Below are 18702 nucleotides of genomic sequence, written 5' to 3' on the forward strand. Positions count from 1 at the left end.
GACAGCACCTGAGGAAACCGCTGAGCAGAAGAGTTCTGGGAGCCCCTGCACTGTTGGGAGGGTGTGCATGCAGCTGGCAGCCTGCATACAGCGGGCAACCTCCTACACTGTTGGTGGAGAGTGTGCATACAGTTGGCAGCCTCCTACACTACTGGAGGGTGTGCACACAGCTGGCAGCCTGCACGTCAGGAGGGTATGCATATAGCCGACATCCTGCTCTGCCAGTGGAGGGTGTGCGTACAGCCAGCAGCCTACAGTGTCGGAAGGGTGTGCGTACAGCCGGCAGTCTACAGTGTTGGAAGGGTGTGCGTACAGCCGGCAGCCTACAGTGTCAGAAGGTGTGCTGCTGGTGGAGGGTGTGCCTTTTGTGCTTCTCCTGCTTGGAGAGCTGGGACGGTGTCTCCCGGCCCGGCCTGGGAGGCTCCGGGGTGTTGGGCTGGGCAGGACCCGAGTCCTGGGGCGCTGAGGGGCGCAAGCAGCTGCGTGGTGCCCACTGGCTTCCCGTGCCCAGCTCAGGCTCTGGGCTCCCCTGGGTTTGCCTGTGGCTGTGGCTCTGGGCTCTCTTCCCCCACCTGGGTTTCTAGGCCCAGGTGACCAGGCTGAGTTAAGGTTGGTTCCACACGCACACCATGTAATTCCTTCCACGTGAGAGCTCACGATTTTGAACTGTCTCTGGTCCACTCGGGGTGGGGGGCCAGGAGGCCCTGCAGTGAGTTGAATTGTGTCCTGAAGGTGAGGTTTTTGTGCCCTGCACACCCCAGCAGGGTCACTGGGTGATCAGTGGGGGTTTGTGGGACGTTCTGCTCCGTACAAGCACCTTGGAGTGACTCCGGTGCGCTCAGGTCAGGCACATCTGGAGGCAGCTTCTCCTCGGAGCTCCCAGTGAAGGTCGTGATCGTGCTCAGCAGGTCTCAGAAGCCCTTAGTTCTGTCGGTGGGTGCCCACAGGCACCTGCTGTGCACCGGGCCAGCCTTAGTCAGCGCTGCTCTCTCTCCAGGGTCCTGAGGGCTCCCTGCGTGGGGAGAGCACGGAGGCATCCTGGGAGGGCGGCCAAGGCCAGGCATTGGAGCGACTTTCCGGGGGAGACCAGGGAGGCCGGAAACAGACCCACCCCCAGTCCGGAACTCCTGGGTTTTGGTTTTGGTTTAGCTCTGGAGTTTTCCTACAGACCAAAGAATTATCACCAGTAATAATAGCTAAAGCCTGAAGCGGGCTGCATGTTTCATTCCTGAACCATTCCTGAATTTTAAAGTCTGGGTCGTGGCCTGTCACCAAGGTAGATAACTGTCCGATTTCTCGCAGGACCACGGCCGCTTTGTCAACTGCGTGAGGTTCTCCCCTGATGGGAACAGATTTGCCACGGCCAGCGCTGACGGTCAGGTGAGGCGACGCTGCTTGCCTTCCAGAAGGGTCCGGGCGGGGCTGGGGCATCGGAGACCGTGGGGAATGTCACTGTCTGGTGCTGCTGTTACAGGACAGACAGACCTACTGCCTGTCTCAGTATGCAGAGCTTAGAAAGCTCCCTCCTTCCTGCCTCTCAGCATGGCACGGTCAAGGGGGCTGTGCCATCTGCACACAGGCAGACCTGCCTCTCGGCCTCCCTCCTTTTAAATAGAACTTGAAACTACCTGGGAGCACTTTTATTCTTGACGTTCTCTTTTTATTTTTTTAAGAGCCGTAGTCTCACATTCTCTTGTAGGTAGGACAGGTAAATAAAGAGTTCATTTGGCATTCTGGGTACTAAAGGTGTGCACAGACCCGCATATGTGTGATCCCTGTATATTATTGTTACTTGAAAGATATTTATCTACGATGGAAAGACGGGGGAGAAAGTGTGTGCCCTGGGAGGAAGCAAGGCTCACGACGGAGGAATCTACGCTGTAAGTATGGATTTGTGTTTTACGACACAGTAAATGGTTGTGACCTGGCTAGATCTGTTTGCACTCAGCAGTACTCATTTGGACTTAGCAGCTTTCGAAATGAGGGGTTACACGTAGGGGCAGCGGTGCAGGGCTGTAACATCACAAACAACAGGCTGCCCTGGGTGGGGAGAAGAGCATCCCGCTCTGGCCCTGGGCTTTGGGTCTCATTGCTGGGGAATGGGAGCTGGGGACGAGGCGCTTTCCGGGGTCCCTTCCCACTCTTGACGTTCTCTAGCAGGTTACATGCCGCTTTGTTTTAACAGATTAGCTGGAGTCCTGATAGCACCCACTTGCTTTCTGCTTCTGGAGACAAAACTTCTAAAATTTGGGACGTGAACGTGAACTCTGCCGTTAGCACGTTTACCATGGGCTCGAGCGTCCTGGACCAGCAGCTGGGCTGCTTGTGGCAGAAGGACCACCTCCTCAGCCTCTCGCTGTCAGGCTACATCAATTACCTGGACAGGAACAACCCCAGCAAGCCCCTGCGGGTCATCAAGGTAAGGGCTGTGCCAGGGCGGGGCTGTGCCCTCAGGGCGGTCCCTCGGGTCCCGGGACCACCCAGGTAAGAGGCAGGGAGCCCTGGGGGGCTGGCCCTGCGGTGTTGGGGCAAAGCAGCCGGTGCCGGTCACTTCTCTGCGATGTGGGTTCAGCAGAGAAGGGCAGCCAGGTGCCTTGTTTCCCATCAGCTCCTGCAAGGTCTTGTTGAGAGCCTGGGGTTTAGGGGGCAGGTCGCTGCCACTCCTTCTGTCAGGCTGTGACACAAACATGTATGGCAAGACGGGACCGTGACGAGTGCCAAGACAGGGTGGGTTGAGCATCGCTGCAGATTGATGAGAAGGCGAGCGGGCTTGAGCCCAGGGAGGAAGGGCTGCGGGTGGCTGCCAACCTGACCTCGACCGGGCTTGGGACTTCTGTGGGAATCGGTGCTGAGGTGGCTGGTTCTGTGTGGGTGAAGCAGGGAAGGGGCGAGGGAGTGCTGGGGAGCAGGAGGAGATGGAGCCGGGTTGGCAGCCTTGAGTGCTGGGGTGCCAGGCCCAGGAGGGAGCGCCGGGGGAGTGGAGGTCTCCTGGGGCCTCACCGCCAGTTCTGGCTCACGACCCAGCCTCCAGGGCGCTGGTGTCCCCCGCCAGCCCCAGCAATGGTGACTCTCCAGAAACCTGCCACCAGACAGGCCCTGGAGGTCAGGGGCCTCTCCCCTTCTGTGGGGGTGCCTCCCGGTTCAGACCCTGCCGGCCTGGGGTGGGGACCCTACCTAGCGGGCCCAGGCGGGGGTCTCTTCTCATGAGCCTGACTCATGACTCCAGGGTGGGCTTTCTGCACTCAGGATCCGTCCCTCGCACCCCTCTCTAGCGGCCAAGCCCCTGTCATGGCAGCCCTGGCTCTTCCCGCACCCCCCACCCACCCAGCTGCCGCGGAGCTATGGGTGTGCCTCGGCAGCACTTGGACCCCGCAGGGCTCCCCAAGGGCACCTCCCGGTAGCAGGGGGCGGCCACCAAAGAAGGGTGAACTGTGCGCTCGCACCACGCAGGGGCATCGAGGGCGCCTTCCCCTTCCTCGCAGTCCTCTGAGGTGGCCACGCTCATTGTCAGTGTGGGTGCCACTGTTCCTGGAGCCATCCTGCTGCTCTGTCCCCATTCAGGGCCGGCCAGTGGCCGTCAGGGAGCTGGGAGGGGAAGGACCTGTCAGTACCGTGGGAGCTCGGTCCTGGGACCCACGTGTCTGCCTTCAGGCAGGTGGACTTGGTCAGGCTGCGGGGAGAAGGCACCGGGCCGGGGCCTCTGCTGGGGCTGTGCGCTCTGGCGGATCAGCTCTAGGGCGTCCTCGGGCTCCCGTACCTGTCAGGAGAGGTGCCTGGGCCCCGTTCCCACCAGTCACTGGAGGTGCTTGGTACTGGTCTCGGCTGCGGAGGTTTCTCAGGCCCCTGTGGGCCCAGGGGCGCCTGGTTCTAGACCAGCTTCTCAGTCCTGGGAGCCTTGAAATGCCCCGTTGGCCCCACACGGGTCCAGGTCGCAGCTGGGACGCGTCTTGGTGTGTGTACTGTACAGAAGCGCCGGGCGGGCCTGGGGCAGGCACTTGAACTGCATCTGACACTTGAACTGCATCTAGTCTTGACATGGGCGCGGCTCCACCCCCGAGCTCATGGGGCCCTCTGGGCATCGGGGTGGTCTGAAGAATTTGCACTTCTGGCAAGTTCCTGGGTGATGGCACAGTTCCCGAGAGTGCTTCCCAGAGGTTGCTGTGCACGTGGTCAGCAGGGTCTGCTACCCCCAGGGAAGCCGACGCTGACCTGAGGACTGTCAGGATGCTGGCTGGGACAGAGCCTTGGCTTGGGGGCCCCCGGGCCACGAAGTCCCCCACCCTCCTCGGCCCACTGAGAACTGTGTGTGCCTTTCTCAGAAGGTAGAGGCAGCAGAATGCTTAGGCAGTCCTTGGGAGGATGCCCTGTCCGTGGGTCCTGCCCACTGCCTGTTGAACAAGGCCAGGAAAGAATGAGGAAGACCGGTCCCGAGAACCCGCCTCGGGTGCAGCCAGTGAGCTGTGATTAGCACACTCCCCAGCCGGGCATTTCTGCCCCAAAGGCAGGGTCTCTGGGGTACCCTGTGGCCGTCTGGGTGCCTGGGTGGGCCTTGGAGGTCTCCCCGCCACCTTGTGGCCAACATCGGCGGCAGCTAGCATGGCCTGCCTGGGGTGGGTGCCTTTTCTGCCATCTCCCTGTGCGTCCCTTGCACGTAGGTGGGTGCATCAGTGCGGTGCTGGCAGAGGAGGGCTCCGCTGCTGGGCTTCTGTTAGACGTGGTCCTGGGCCGAGGAGGGCTGAGGGGCCCTGGCACTGGGACCTGTCACAGGGTTGGTTGGCCAGGCTTTGGAAGGGCTCCAGGCAGGCCAGGGCTGCTGAGACCTCCGCTGGGGTGTGCGGAGGGCTCCTGTGGCCTTGCCCGGAGGCGATAGCAGGGGTCAGGTGTCCTCACATGCCCCTGGCCATCTCTCTTCTCCACAGGGTCACAGTAAATCAATCCAGTGTCTGGCAGTGCATAAAAACGGCGGCAAGTCCTACATCTACTCGGGGAGCCACGACGGGCACATTAATATCCTTTGACTCACAGGGCTGGCTTGCGCCGCTGCCAGGCACGGCGGGAATCTCCCGTCCCCACCGTGCCAGAGGCGAGGCCGGCCAGGTGGCACCAGCCCCAGCGCAGGCCTCCGAGGTGAGTCATTGTCTCCACGTGGGCTCGTGCTGTCGGCTCGCCTGGCCCTGTGCTGACAGGTCACCTCCAGCTGGTGCTCCTAGGCAGTTGCTTTTAACTGCCGTGACCTCGAGCTGCTTTGCTCCGTGCAGGTCGTGGGAGGGCCAGCCTTGTCTGCACCTCAAGCAGCAGGAGCCTAGGTCTTAGAATTCATCTGTTTGCAGCATCCGTTGTTTTTACAAAGGGGGAAATTGAAGCCTGCAGGCTCAGAGCTTGTCAGTGGCAGAGCTGCCCCACCCCGAACCCAAATCTCCCAACCACTGGTGAGGCTTGCAGTAGTCCCTCCGTGGTCTCCCCTGCCATTGTGTGTGGTCCTCAGATCTTGGCCAATTGCTTGTGACCAGTTTCTACCCTGACCCGAGTCAGCCACCCTTGCTCTTTGTGGCAGGGGCTGAGAGCTGCCATCTTACAGCACTGCCTTGCATGCTGGAGCAGCGTGTGTGAGGGGCCCCGGCGCACACGCACACCCCCACTGTCACAGCCTGTGTCGGCGGGATAGCGGGCGCCTCGTGTTACCCCTTCTGCTGGTGGCCCAAGGCCTGCCTTCTCTATCGGTGGCAGTTCTGAGCCTACATGCTGCAGCTAGACCAGACTAGAAACCCCGAGTCTCCCGCCCCTGCGGAGCAGCCGTGCTTGCGCAGCGCTTCAGTTTTCTCAGAATTGTAGGAGCCCCCAGTGCCCTGAAAGGGGGGCAGGGCAGATGATTCCCAAAGTCTGTAGCTCAGCTCCCCTCTGCACCCCGCTGTATGGGAAAGGACGTGGGGGCAAGTCCCACCCACAGCTGTGTCACAAGGTGGTGGCAGAGGAGGCCCTAGAGTCTGCCTTGCTCCTGGGGTGGTGTCCGAGCCACCCCAGTCCGTCCATCCCCAGCGCCATCCACCGCCCCTTCTCCGTCTCAGGCCAGTGTCTCTGCACCTGGAGGCTTTTATCCTCTGCGACTCTGAGACTGCAGCGGGGACGGCCAGACCTTCACGGCAGGCTTGTGGGAACCCTGGAATACGCAGCCTTAGCTTCCCATGGGGAGCGGCAGTTCTTACCCCAGACAAGATGACTTGTCAGCGACAAAGAGTGATCTCACCATTTAAGCCACACCTTACACGGAGTGCCTCCACCTCAGAAGCCGTGATGTGGCACTTGGGAACGTGGGTTGGTCCTGGGGCTATTGGGGACGTGGTGGGGGTGGCCATCAGCCCCCTGCTTTATGCTCGAGGCCTTGGGAAGAGATGGCAGGGTAGGTGAGATGTGGGGTCCCAGTGGGAAGGTGGTTGGGTGGGCCACACTGCAGGGCCGCACCCCAGCAGGGTTGTCCTAGAAGCAGTGCTTCACGCCTCCCCTCTGGTAGCGCGGCCTCCTTGGCGTTGCCAGGAGGTGTGGTGCGCACTGACTCGGCCTGTTGAGTTAAAAGTGGCCCCTGGCACCCTCGTGGCATTCTCTCAGGCCCGGTGCCTGTTGACCCGTCCCCAGTGTGCCGGTCTCGCTCAGCCACCCCGGACGAGGCTCGCCATGGCCTCTCCACGGGGCCGGGGCCACCGTCCTGCGGGCCGGGCTTTTCCTTAACCCCAGTCCCACATTACTGGGACTCCGAGACCGGGGAGAATGACTCCTTTGCCGGGAAAGGCCACACCAACTTGGTATCCAGGATGACGGTGGACGAGTCCGGGCAGCTGGTGAGCTGCAGCATGGACGACACCGTGCGGTACACCAACCTCATGCTGCGGGACTACAGGTGAGACCCACTGCATGCCGTTCCCAGGCATCTCACCTGCTCTCACTCGCTCCACTGAGCATTTGCTCTCCAGCTGCTGGGCCCTGGGCTGCTGCTCAGCTGTAGCGTCTAGCCTGAGCTGGACGTGTCTCTAGCCTGCGTGGATGTTGTCCAAGACACGCTCAGTCCCAGAAGCCAGGCGGAGCGGGCTAGCCCTGTGCTGGAGGTGTTTGCCCAGATCTCAGCTTCCTCATCAGTGAGGAAAGGGAACAGCGGGGCCTCCTGGGGCCCCTGTGCAGGGCGTGAGCCAGTGTATGCAAGGCCTTTGGAGACGCCCATGGGCGCGAGATGGGCACAGTGTGATCTGTCGAAAAGCCCTTTGCCTTCTTCTGCCCTGGTGCCTTAGGTTGGCAGCCTTGGAGCTAGGTAACCGCTGTCCACAGCTCACCTGAGGCTTTGAAAGGAAGGGTGAGGAGAAGTGACCCGGGAAGCACTGCAAGACCATGCAAAGTCCCCGCACCCCCCAGCCCTCCCCTTCCCGGCCCAGGCGGCGCCCTGCTTACCAGGGCACTCTGTTCCCAAAAACCCAAGAGGAAAGGCTTGCAGGTAGTGCTGCCGGGAAATCCAGCTCCTGTTCCTGCCATGGGGGTGACCTCATCAGGTGCCCCTCCAGTCCCTCGCTACACCTTTAGGACTCCATCTGCACCCAGTTACGTGGAATTTAGCTTTACAGTTTCCAAGAAGGGCTGCTTCTGTTTTTGTCTTTGCATGGTTTTTTAAGACTCCCGTTCACAGCAAGAGATACAGTTGGCCAAGATGAAAGATCACACATGACTTTTGTCCCTTAAAAGTAATGAATCAGGGAAGTGGTTGTAGCTCAGTGGCTGAGCACCTGCTTCGCATGTACAAGGTCCCGATTCAATCATTCCCAGTATCTCCTAAAAAAAACCTATAATGAACGGGTGTGACATGATGGGAAGGCAGAGCTCACTTTGTCTGTTCCAAGAATGCTCCAGACAGAGTGCTTGGCCAGCAGACATGGGGACAAAGGTCCTGTGGGATGGAGTGGCAGGCAGGGTCTTAATTGCATATGAACGAGAAGAGAGGAGATTCCTTCCCTGTCCTCCGCCATCCCCTCTGGTCTTCCATCAGTTTACTCTCTCTGCCCCAGAGTCAGTGGGTCATTTTCTAACCTCCCATGATTTTAGCAAACTATTCTTTCAGTATAGATTATAGTAGCCTTATTCTCTTAAACACTATGGATTGGTAGGGTTTTGGAGTAAGTGTGTATTTAATAAATACACCCAACCGCTTAAACGTGGAAGCATTGCACGTCCCCTTCTCTCGCAGTGGGCAAGGAGTCGTGAAACTGGACGTTCAACCCAAGTGCGTGGCTGTCGGCCCCGGAGGGTACGCTGTGGTGGTGTGCATCGGGCAGGTAGGTGTGCCGCGTCAGGGAGAGTGCTGGTCCCTACAGCCCCGAGCCAGCCTGTCTCTGGGTTCCCTCCAGTGGCGACAGCAGTCACAGAAGCCCTAGCAAGCGCTGGTCCTTGGCACGCATGTGCTCTGTGCCAAGAGTGTCCCAAGGGCTCCCGGCGGCCCTGTCAGTCAGGCCCAGTGTGACCCACCCCACAGGTGAGGGACCTGGGGCACAAAAGGGGTGGGCTGCTTGACCGAGGCCCCTGGCGAGGAAGGGGCTGCTGGCATGCAAGCGCAGACGGCCTGGGCCAGAGGTGCCCTCTAATGGGTCAGACACTGGGCACACCCACCGCCTTGGGGACCGGCAGTCGTGGCGGCTTTGTGCCACCCTCCTCATGTGCCCAGCCCTGCGCTGTGGGAGCTGTGCCAGGAGGCACTTTCCTCACCTTCTCAGACTTAGTCTCTCATCCCTAACTCACAGGGCTGATTGTGTCAAGGTCCTCGTGCCATTGTAAGTTCCTTTTACAAATGGGGTCAAGGCTCAGTGATTGGGAGACTCCCGAAGGCTCAGCGCCTGGTTTTCTGCTGTGCTGCCTGGCTTCTAGTTGAGGTGGTGAGGAGAGGCCGGCTGCAGGCCTTCCCCTTGGGCTTTTGGGAACAGAGCGCCCTTGACTTAGCCCCACTTTGGACAGAATTCTGCCCCATGCAAATACCATCTGTCAGCAGACGCCATCCCAGTGTGTGGACAGAAGCCAGGTGGTGTGGCTGTGCCCCCGCTGGCACAAGTGACAGACCTGTTGGAGGGAGGGCTGCGGGATCCAGCTGGCCTCCTCCTCTTCCTCTCAACTAATTGCTTTGGGAAGAATGGATTTCTGTGTGTCCTAGATAGAAGACCTTTCTGCCAGATACTGTAAAAGGCCTGGATAGTCAGTGGGGGTACCAAAGCAATAGAAGGTATGGGGTGCTTTAGCAACATGGGAGCGCATTCCAGAAGCACGTAGGGCCAGGGGCTGCTTTCCAGCAGTGGGATTCTTCCCACCCTCCCTCTCTGAACACCCGGGCTCTACTCTCCTGGCTCAGCCACTTCCTTGCCACCGAGTCCACGCCCTTCATGCTGCCAGGCCTTGGTTTCCTCATCTCTAAAATGTAGCAGTGGTCGGCAGTCCCTACCTCTGAGGTTCATTGGAGGGTTCCGTGAGGCGGCAGGTGGCTGCTTGCACGATGCTTCGCCCTTGGGTGGGGTGGCTCCATCTCGAGCAGGGTCCTCACCCTGTCGCCGTGCTCCTGCCCCGCTTGGTGCAGGTCAGGACAGCGAGTGCTGGGGGCTGTGGGGCTGTGGGCAGATTGCAGGGGCACGGTCAGGACTCCCACACACACCTGTGGCATGTCTCCAGGGTGCAGAGGGGCTGCGTCCTCGGCCATAGGAAGGGGTGCGGGCTCCAGCCTGCGGGTGTGCTGGCTTGCCCTCCCCCCTCCCCCCTCCCCACTACTCCCTGGGGCTGATGTGCTCAGGTGAGAGGCTGTGACGGGCAGGAGCCTCCACGGACTTGGCGACCCCACGCTGCCGTTGACGGGCTGGAGACATGAGCGCCAGGTCCGGTTTCCTAAGATGGGGCACCACTCCACTGGCTGTGCTGGGACTGCGTGTGCTGACGGGCAGCGGGCTCTTCTGTCCTCGGAGGGTGAAGGCGGGTGTTGAGAAGCCCGGACACGAAGTCCAGAAGAGGATGGGGAGTGGACCTCATTGAGCTGCTTCTCATGGTTCAGTCTTGTCTCACAAAAGATTGAATATTTCATGTTCCTGAGCCTTATAAGGACTTTGTTCAACAAAGTTCATTTGTTATCCTGGTCGTCTAATCGGAGAAACTAAAATTCAAATGCAGAAGCCTTCCCAGGAGTGCAAAGCTGGAGCGCGTGGTGCTCGTGGTGGCAGTGGTGATGAGCCACTGCCGCCTGCTGCGTAAGGGGCCTGGCAGTGCCGCTGTACCTGCTGGGTGAGGGGCTGGCCCGGCGGTTGTGACTCAGAGCCCCAGCCTGGTCTCCCAGCGCGGGTGCAAGGTGGAGCCCCCTCCCCCCAGCGCAGACCCAGTGCTCTCTCCACCTGCCAGTGGGCGGCTTCCTGTCACACAGGACCCTGCTCCCCTCACCACTGCCTGTGTGTGTTGCAGATCGTCCTGCTAAAGGACCAGAAGAAGTGCTTCAGCATCAGCGACCCCGGCTACGAGCCCGAAGTCGTGGCGGTGCACCCTGGGGGCGACACGGTGGCTGTCGGGGGCACGGTAAGCCACTTCTCCCTTGCACCCTTGGGCTCAGGGCGGCCGAGTAATAGTGGGGGTGGTGTGAGCTGTTGCAGGTCAGGCCGGGAGAGAAGTGGGCTCCTGAGAGCCAGCCTGGGGGGGCTGGGGTCTCCTTTCCCCATCACTGGTCTGGCCTGGCCCCCTCCCAGCTACCCTCTGGCGTGTTCTGAGAGGTGAGTCTTGCCATTTAATGGGGGAGTTTACACCCATGATCTGGGGCTGGGAAGTTAAGGTCAGAGTTACGGCTTGGACTCAGGGCTTCTGCCACATCACGGGGTTGCAGAGCACGGCTCAAACACAGCCCCGGCTCCCCCGGTTAGACTTCGTGGGGTGCTGCCTGGACTTCTAGAAGGCTCGCTTACCAGACCTGGCACTCTTCTATTTGGAAAAAACGATTGCTTTTTAAATACCAGCGTTTAAGGAAACGGAAATGACACCAGGTGGTCCATAACCTCGCCCTGGACCTGGTGGCCCCAGCGGCTTTCACTTTCTTGGTTGCCTCCGGTCCTGGTCCCTGTGTGTTTACCTGAGTCTCGCAGGCACACGTCTAAGTGGCGTTCTGCTTTTTCCTCCGGCCTTCACACTGGGCTTCCTTTGTTTCCATGGCATCATAACGTTCCAGCAAGTGGGCGCCCCGTGGCTTAGGCTGCTGTCGGCCTTCAGTGGCAGTGGCCCAGGACCGCTCCCTGTGCCCCGGGAGTTCCGTGGGCGATCCAGGAATGCCGCCCTCCTTCCCTGGAGTGCCTGCCTTGTGCTGGATTTCCCCTGCCCAAGACGACAAGCCCAGGCGCCTGCTACGTGTAGCTGCCAAGTCAGCCCAAGGAGGGGAGTGGGCTTACCCCCGCGACCCTGATGGACTTTCTGTACCTGGAGCCTGCAGATCCACAAATATCCCCAAGGTAGAACTCAGCCTCTGGTTCTGCACCTGTCCCGCTTAGACGTGGGAGTGGAGGGTGAGACGGGAGAACAACCAAGAGACTTCTTGTCTTCGGAGCCGTTGGCTCTTCCTGCCCCGGCGGCTCGGCTGCCTCTGCAGTGGTGGACCCACCTTCCCAGGACCACAGGGACCGCGGTGCTTGGAGGGCCAGGAGGCGCTGACAGTGGAGGAGGGAGCGTCCCGCCGCCTCAGGCCTTCCCCGTCTCCACGGGCGTCGGCCTCCACTGACTGACCCATGTGTGGACATCTAGCGCTTCTGAGAGCCAAACCCCAGGCAGGGCTCTGGGGCATAAAAGCAAGATGATTCCTGCTGCAGTGGGGAAGGCTCAGGGATGGCCCATGAAACCATCTCAGATCCCAGAGAGCCAGGGTGTGCCTGGCCCGAGGTCTGCTAGTCCCACAGGTGATCCCAGTTGGAGATCCCTGGAGAGAGCACTGGCAGCCAGAGGATGGGTGGCAGGCACCCTTTGCAAGAGCAGGAATTCCCCTCTGAGTCAGGTGCCCGCGCCACGACAGCAGTGGTGGAAAGACATTTGCCAGGAGCTGCCACGGGCCAGACGGGACCCTACAGGGCGGCCAGAGGGCCTGGCTTGCACAGAGGAGGGCTGGAGGGGCGGGTCCTGCTCAAGGGGCCCTCCGGGAAGCTCTGTACAGCTGTTGTGTTTTCTTGGCTTTGGCCTGTGCATGCCTGCCTTGGAATTGACCAGGGGAGTTTGTGAAAAGTGTGGGCTGTGGTACACCGAGACACACAGCTCAGTGGGGAGCGGGGGAGGGCCTGCAGCCTGGAAATACCGTTGTAGCAACCTCCTGGGTAATTCTGGCCCCACCTCATCCCGCCACGGTGCGCCGTGAAGGTTGCCGAAGGTTCATAGGACGCGCCTCAGGTCCCTGGGGAAGGAGCTGGATGGCCCACGCTGGTGGCTGGGCTGGAGCTGTGCTCAGAGGGAAGGGCCCTCGCTGGCGCCAAGCCTCTGGTCCCGGCGTACGGGAGGGGAGGCCTCACCTCTCCTTTGGCGTCTTGCTGTGTGCAGGATGGGAACGTCCGCTTATACTCCATCCTGGGCGGCACGCTGAAGGACGAGGGCCAGCTCCTGGAGGCCAAGGGCCCTGTCACCGACCTGGCCTACTCCCACGACGGCGCCTTCCTCGCGGTGTGCGACGCCAGCAAGGTGGTGACCGTCTTCAACGTGGCTGACGGCTACTCGGTGAGTGGGTGGTGGCCCCGCACTGCGGGCCGCTCGGGCCGGGGCGGGGATGCTTCCTTCAGCAGCCTCACGCTTCTCTTGTCGCGGATGAGGCTGTTGCGGATGAGGCTGTTGCTCGAGGGATCGTCCCCCGAGGCTTCATTGCTCATAGTCCTTGAAGGACATAAGACAAGGACATTGCCTGCCTTCAAAGAGCTCCTGGTCTTATTGGCAAGGTAGAATTTAGCACAAGGGGGAAAAACGTAGAACTTGTTGGCAAGATGAAACTTCAAGCTGGGAGGCAGCAAAGCTTTCTGTAAGGCCAGCAAACGGGCCTTGTTAGTTACTGCCGGACCTGTGACCCTTCTTTTTCTTATCTGTCAAAGGGGTTAGACTAGGCTTGTTTTTTTTTCTGAATCTCTTTCACTTGTAAAATCCTGTAATTTATGAGCTCCAGTGGCCCCAACACTGTCTTACACTTGGGGATCGCAGGTGAATGGAGTGGGGAGGAAAATAGGGCACTGGGAGAGAGCGTGTTGGGAACTCGAGCCTTCTCGTTTAATCTTCCGGCGCGCTCGGGTAGTCGCAACACAGGATTGGTGAGGGCTGCAGTTCCTGGGCTCTCCCTACAGCACCAGCCCCCTGCCCCGATCCTGCCTCTAAGCTGGTGCTACACTCTACCAGGTTTCCCTCCATCCAGTAAACCGTCTTACGCTTGGTGCATTTAGAAGTAAGTCCTACATGTCTGTACACTCGCTATAAATACTTGAGTTGGACATTAGGGACTAGAGTTCAGTACACGTTTAGTTTGCCCTTTTGCTATCAAGTTTACACGTAACAAAGGTGTGACAATAAGCACGCTGATACTGCGCACACACCCTGTAGATGCACCTTGGTGAGACCATGTGCATAGGGCACGGGAGTCACCAGATGTTGACACAATTTGCATATAATGTTGAGGCCTTGCTTTACGGCATGCGTAAGTCCACAAGGCTAGAAGCAGCGAAGGATGAAATAGGCCATCTCAACAAAGAGACCCAGTTTTGAGGTGACCACCTCTATGACCTCTAGGGATGGGGGTGGGTAGGGGATGGGGCTAAATTACTTTAAAGGAGGTACCTTCCCCTAAATGTTAGGGAAGGTGTTACTCTTCCACACCTCTCCTTGGGAAGATCATGTTTGAGGTCCCATCTTCACAAGTGCCACCTGGGCCACATCCAGGGCTGTCAGACACACTGCCTGTGGCTTTTGGGGACAGGGGTGAATCCTATCTACCTGCTATGGTCTCCATCCCAGATCACCAGGGACAGACCAGCCTCCCTCTGGCCTCACCCTCCCTGCGCCAGATGCCAGCTCCTTGCACTTGGGTTTCTGCATTTCTCCACCAGGGTTTCCACTCTGGGCAGGCAAGCGGGCATTCCTGACGGCCTGTGACGGGTGCTGTGGTTGAAGGCTTTCGAGGGCTCTGGGGGCACGTTGGCACTGCTCCTGGATCTTGGGCTGCACCTGTCACTGCCTCAATTTCCTTGTTTCCGCGAGTGGCAGGGACCTTGTGGGACCCTGGTGGGGGGCGGTTCAGTGAGCTATAAGCATCGCCTGGCCTGTGGACTGCCCTCAGGTGACCCTGTCTTGTTGCCAATGCTGGTGGGATTAAATACAGGGTGACTCTGGCCTGAACCCTGATGTGCTGTCCCCTCTTTTCAACCTGCCACCAGGAGAAAGACATCTTTTACGGACACCACGCAAAAATCGTCTGCGTGGCCTGGTCCCCGGACAACGAGCACTTTGCTTCGGGCGGCATGGACATGATGGTGTACGTGTGGACCCTCAGCGACCCGGAGACCAGGGTCAAGATCCAAGGTGACTGCGCAGGGTGCCCGCGGCTCCACCTGCCCCTCTCTGCTTCCAGGGAATGGCGGCCTCTGCCAGACAACGGGGTTTCTGCTCGGCCTGGGTGGGACACGCACACATGGCACCGTGGGCCTCTGGGTTCCCAGAGCAGGTGGTCTCTGCAGGATACGCCTTGCCCCCTACCCCACTCCTCACATCTAACTGTGACCAGGTTCTTTTAACCATGTATTTTGTTTAGCCCAACGCAGTCCTTGCATTGTGGACCACCCCATGCCACGGGCTCAGTAGTCACCCATGGCTCGTTGCTCCGCATGGGCAGCTTAGCCCCCGGGTAGAGTCCACCCCCAGAGCTCCTGGCCAAGCTCAGGCTAAGGCAGCACTACTAGCTGCATCTGAAGCAAGAGTAAGCCAGTTCCAGCCATCCTGGTTCAGAAGGAAATGAATGAGTCTATGGTTAGAGCCATACAGGTTCATGAATAAAATAATGAAGAAAAGGATACACCGAGAGCCAGTCGGGTCAGGAACGGCAGGGGCCAGTAGTTGGCAGACCTCGTCCACGTCTATCCTGCACTGTGCCTGGGTGCCGCTGGCCATCTGGGCACACAGGTGCGCTCCCCTGTCAGAGAGCCTGTGCAGTGCTGTAGGTGGGCTCTAAGCACCACTGTTAAAACAAATGGTGCTGGAGTTTGGGGGGCTCCCCAGGCACCAGCACCCACTTGTTCCCCCTGGCTGAGGCTCAGAATTGGGGGCCTGAAGCCACCTGGAGCTAGGGGAGCAGAGCGCGGACGGGACGCCCCTTTCTAGAGCAGCAGGCTCCCGGGCTTGGGCCACAGGTTAGCAGTAGAGGAAGAGTCTCGTCACCCGTGGTGGGACCCCTAGATGGGAGAGTCAGGCAAGCCCTCCAACCTTTTATTCACTGCGGGCCCCTCAGGAGCCTTCCAGCTTTTTTCTTCCGTGTCCTTCCTCACCCCATGAAATTGTAGTGCCACAAATGACTGTGTACATGTTGGTGCATTGTGTATGTAACGTTCCTTTACGTATAAAATAGGTTTTTGCACCCTCTGGGTGAAATGTCCCCACGGGGTCATTATCCAATGTCTGAAGGCATTGGATTGTCACCCCTGGGGGAAGACGTACTGGTAGCTTCCAGGTGTGCTGCCCTGTGTCCTACAGGGTGCAAGCAGCACCCCGTGCACCCAAAGAAGGGCCATTTTCCAGGCATCGGGAGTGCTGGGGGTGAGCTGTGGCTGCAGACACAGCTGCTGAGAAGAGGGAAGGCGGTGTCATCAGGGACGACCGAGCCTTGTTTTTGGGGCCACTGGTGGTTCCCTCTTAGCCTGGGGCGCGTATAGAAGCAGGGAAGTTTTCCTCACACCAAGCTCTGTCCTCCCCAGATGCACACAGACTGCACCACGTCAGCAGCCTGGCCTGGCTCGACACGCACACGTTGGTCACCACCTCCCACGATGCCTCTGTCAAAGAGTGGACAATCACCTACTGAGGACCCAGCCCCTCGGGACGGACCGAATCAGGGACTAGCATTTAACCGCGGCGGAACGTGTCCTGACCCGGCTCTCTGTAACGCGCCCCCTCGTCCGCCTCGCCCGGGAGGGAGGAGGGCTCCGGTGATTCTCCTCGTGTCTCTACAGGGTGCTCCTATCTGTCCGTGTCCTCTGGAAAGCTTTAGACAGTAGCAGTTTGCACATGAAAATAAAATGAGCACTTAAACAGCGTGTGGAGCATAACTGAACACCCAGCCAGGCCTCGAGTGCCGAACATTCCAGAGGCAGCAGCCTCGCGAGCTCCCCGGGGCTCTTGCTAACGCAGAGGTCGTGCAGGTGAGAGAGGCGCACCTCCCCTTTGCTGCCTGCAGAACGTTGCCATACAGGCCAGGGAGCAGTGTTGGCTGCGGAGGGCACAGCCGGGCTCTGCAGAGCAGGTATTCGTCGAGTGGCGTGTCTGGGTCACCCCCACGCCAGCCTCCAGGGAGCCTCCAGGTCAGACGGGGACACACCCGCCTCGTCTGCGCTTCATCGTCTGTTTTTGTGCTTGATTTTAAGAATGGAGTTGTGGGTTTGTGTCTATTTTGATGACTCCTCCAGTTGCCTGTCGGTGTTTCCAAGCCTCGTGTGTTAGGGCACTGGCCCGGGCCCCGGAGCCCTTGTTGACCAGAGCCCGCGGTCCTGGCCACCGCGTCACTGTCGTGATTGGGTGTTTCCCTGTCTCTCTCCTCTTCTGTCCCTAAGAGCAAAGATTAAGGGCAAAAAATGAAGTCACTGTAAACCTGTCATTGTTTTCACCTTTTATTTTCAGTGCAGAAATTAAAAGTAAGTATAAAGCACCATGATTTCGCCTTTTTTTGTGTGTGTCGGAATCACTGGTAATTGTTGGCTGAGTACAATCCCTCCCCTTGCACTTGTGAAAACACTTGGAGCGCTTTAAGAGATGAGACTGAGAAATCATTAAATATCTTTTCTCTCCGTTGTGGACCGCTGATTTGTGTTGGGGCACGTGGGCGTGGTGGGGGAGCAGAGTGCCACCTGGGACCCCCGTGGCTGGAGCTGCCTCGCTCTCCAGCCAGCAGCCTCAGGAGAGGCTCGTGACACCCGGGATTGGTGAGCCCACTGTGGGTGGGGGAGGACCCGCAGGGCAGGGCCCGGGCTCCAACTGGACCAGGCGCCCCCCAGAGCCCACCCCATTCTCAGGTTTCCGGGCAGTCCCGGTCTTTCTGGTATTGCCTTCAAAAGTAAGAAATAACATTCATTTAGAATTGAAGAACTAAGCTCCCAGGCATCCAGATGAGCAGTGGGAGACACCCTGTTCTTGGATAGGAAGACATGACTAAATTTGATGCAATCCCAGTAGAAGTTTCACCCTTCTGGTCTAACCTGCTTCTGTCGTGTACGTATGAAAACAAACCATTAAAGTCAGGTAGAGTGGGGGGAGCTGTGCCTGCAGGATATTGAAATACCAATATTATTTAAAGCTGGTGCTGCCACAAGACAAAACCCAGAAGTGCACTTCGTTCCTGTCTGTTTTTGGAACGGCATTTTCACATCAGTGGAGAAGGGAAAAATTGAGTAAAGGGCGTTGGTGAAAACCAGGTGACAATCTGGGAAGATAAATAGGGTTCCTGCCTTGTCCTTATTCCAGATTAAATTTCGAATGGATCACAAATTGTGCATTTTTGAAAATATGAAACTAAGTACTGGAAAATGGGAGAATGTATATATTCACATAAACACAAATAAGTTTAAGAATGATAAAACTCGTGAGTTAGGGGAGTGGTGGTTAGTCCTGGGCCCGTTTCTCACCGTCTGGGTGCTGGGCAAGCTGATTACATCCTGCACTTCGCTTCCTCTGTCCCTAAAGGGGTCCAGTCTCCAGGTGTCCCCCAGGGAGTGAAGAGATGCAGGAAAGCCAGGTTGGGGGTGACTTTCAATACACAGTGGTTGAGGTTATTACGTGAAGCAACTCACTTGATACACTCCAGGGCTTGTTCTGGTAAATTGGGTTCAACTTGGTGCACCCTTACCAGAATGTCACCTCCCCTGAGAGGTGACATTGGCTGGGTTCATCAGCGACATGTCGAGGGCAAGATGAGCCGCTCACAGACAGACTGACCATCTCATTGACAGTCTGTGGCAGCTGTTCGATGATCTGAACAGAAATGAGTCTAAATGGCATCCCAGGGACAATGATGGGGACATTTTTTAAGAGGTTTGGCTTTGGGAAAGGTCACACTTCTGAACATGCTCCAGAGATACAAGTGGTTCCTTTGTCTTCTGAATTCTTGCTTACCCTGTTGTAGTTGGTGGTACATAAGTCAGTTCAAGCAACGTGCTTTGAATGACTTGGATTTGGGACAGTTGTGCCTTTTTAAATTCCTGCTTTCTTCCTTTCTCCCTCCTGCTCAACTTCCTCCCCTTTTTTTGGTTTTATTTTGTTCATTGTGTTTGGAAACAGTATAACATTTGAATATTGCATAGTATCTTTTGTCAAAATGAAGCCAGTACTCAATGTGGCCAAATTAAATGGTCGCAGAACGCAATCTTTAGTCCGGAGGGAAAGCTACCTTGATGGCCATCTCTACCCCAAGAGGCAGACACATTTCCGGGTATCCTTGACATGTTCTGTAGAAAT

General features: G+C 58.2%; 1 protein-coding gene across 2 annotated transcripts in view; it reads left to right on the top strand.

The window, feature by feature from the left end:
• Positions 1-17039, top strand: part of WDR1 (WD repeat domain 1) — a 39562-nt gene extending 22523 nt beyond the window's left edge. The window contains exons 6-15 of one of the 2 annotated variants that reach the window (XM_071217317.1): positions 1303-1380; positions 1800-1880; positions 2186-2419; positions 4920-5007; positions 6736-6892; positions 8222-8309; positions 10459-10569; positions 12556-12729; positions 14424-14568; positions 15954-17039. In XM_071217317.1, coding sequence (XP_071073418.1) covers positions 1303-1380; positions 1800-1880; positions 2186-2419; positions 4920-5007; positions 6736-6892; positions 8222-8309; positions 10459-10569; positions 12556-12729; positions 14424-14568; positions 15954-16060 — 1263 coding nt within the window. In that variant the 3' untranslated portion in view covers positions 16061-17039. Of the gene's footprint in view, positions 1-1302; positions 1381-1799; positions 1881-2185; positions 2420-4919; positions 5013-6735; positions 6893-8221; positions 8310-10458; positions 10570-12555; positions 12730-14423; positions 14569-15953 lie in introns of both variants that reach the window. The other variant, XM_058301065.2, reaches the window with a different exon arrangement.
• The last annotated feature ends 1663 nt before the right edge of the window (positions 17040-18702 follow it).

The sequence above is a fragment of the Dasypus novemcinctus genome, chromosome 1, assembly GCF_030445035.2.
Source record: "Dasypus novemcinctus isolate mDasNov1 chromosome 1, mDasNov1.1.hap2, whole genome shotgun sequence".
Lineage (NCBI taxonomy): Eukaryota > Metazoa > Chordata > Mammalia > Cingulata > Dasypodidae > Dasypus > Dasypus novemcinctus.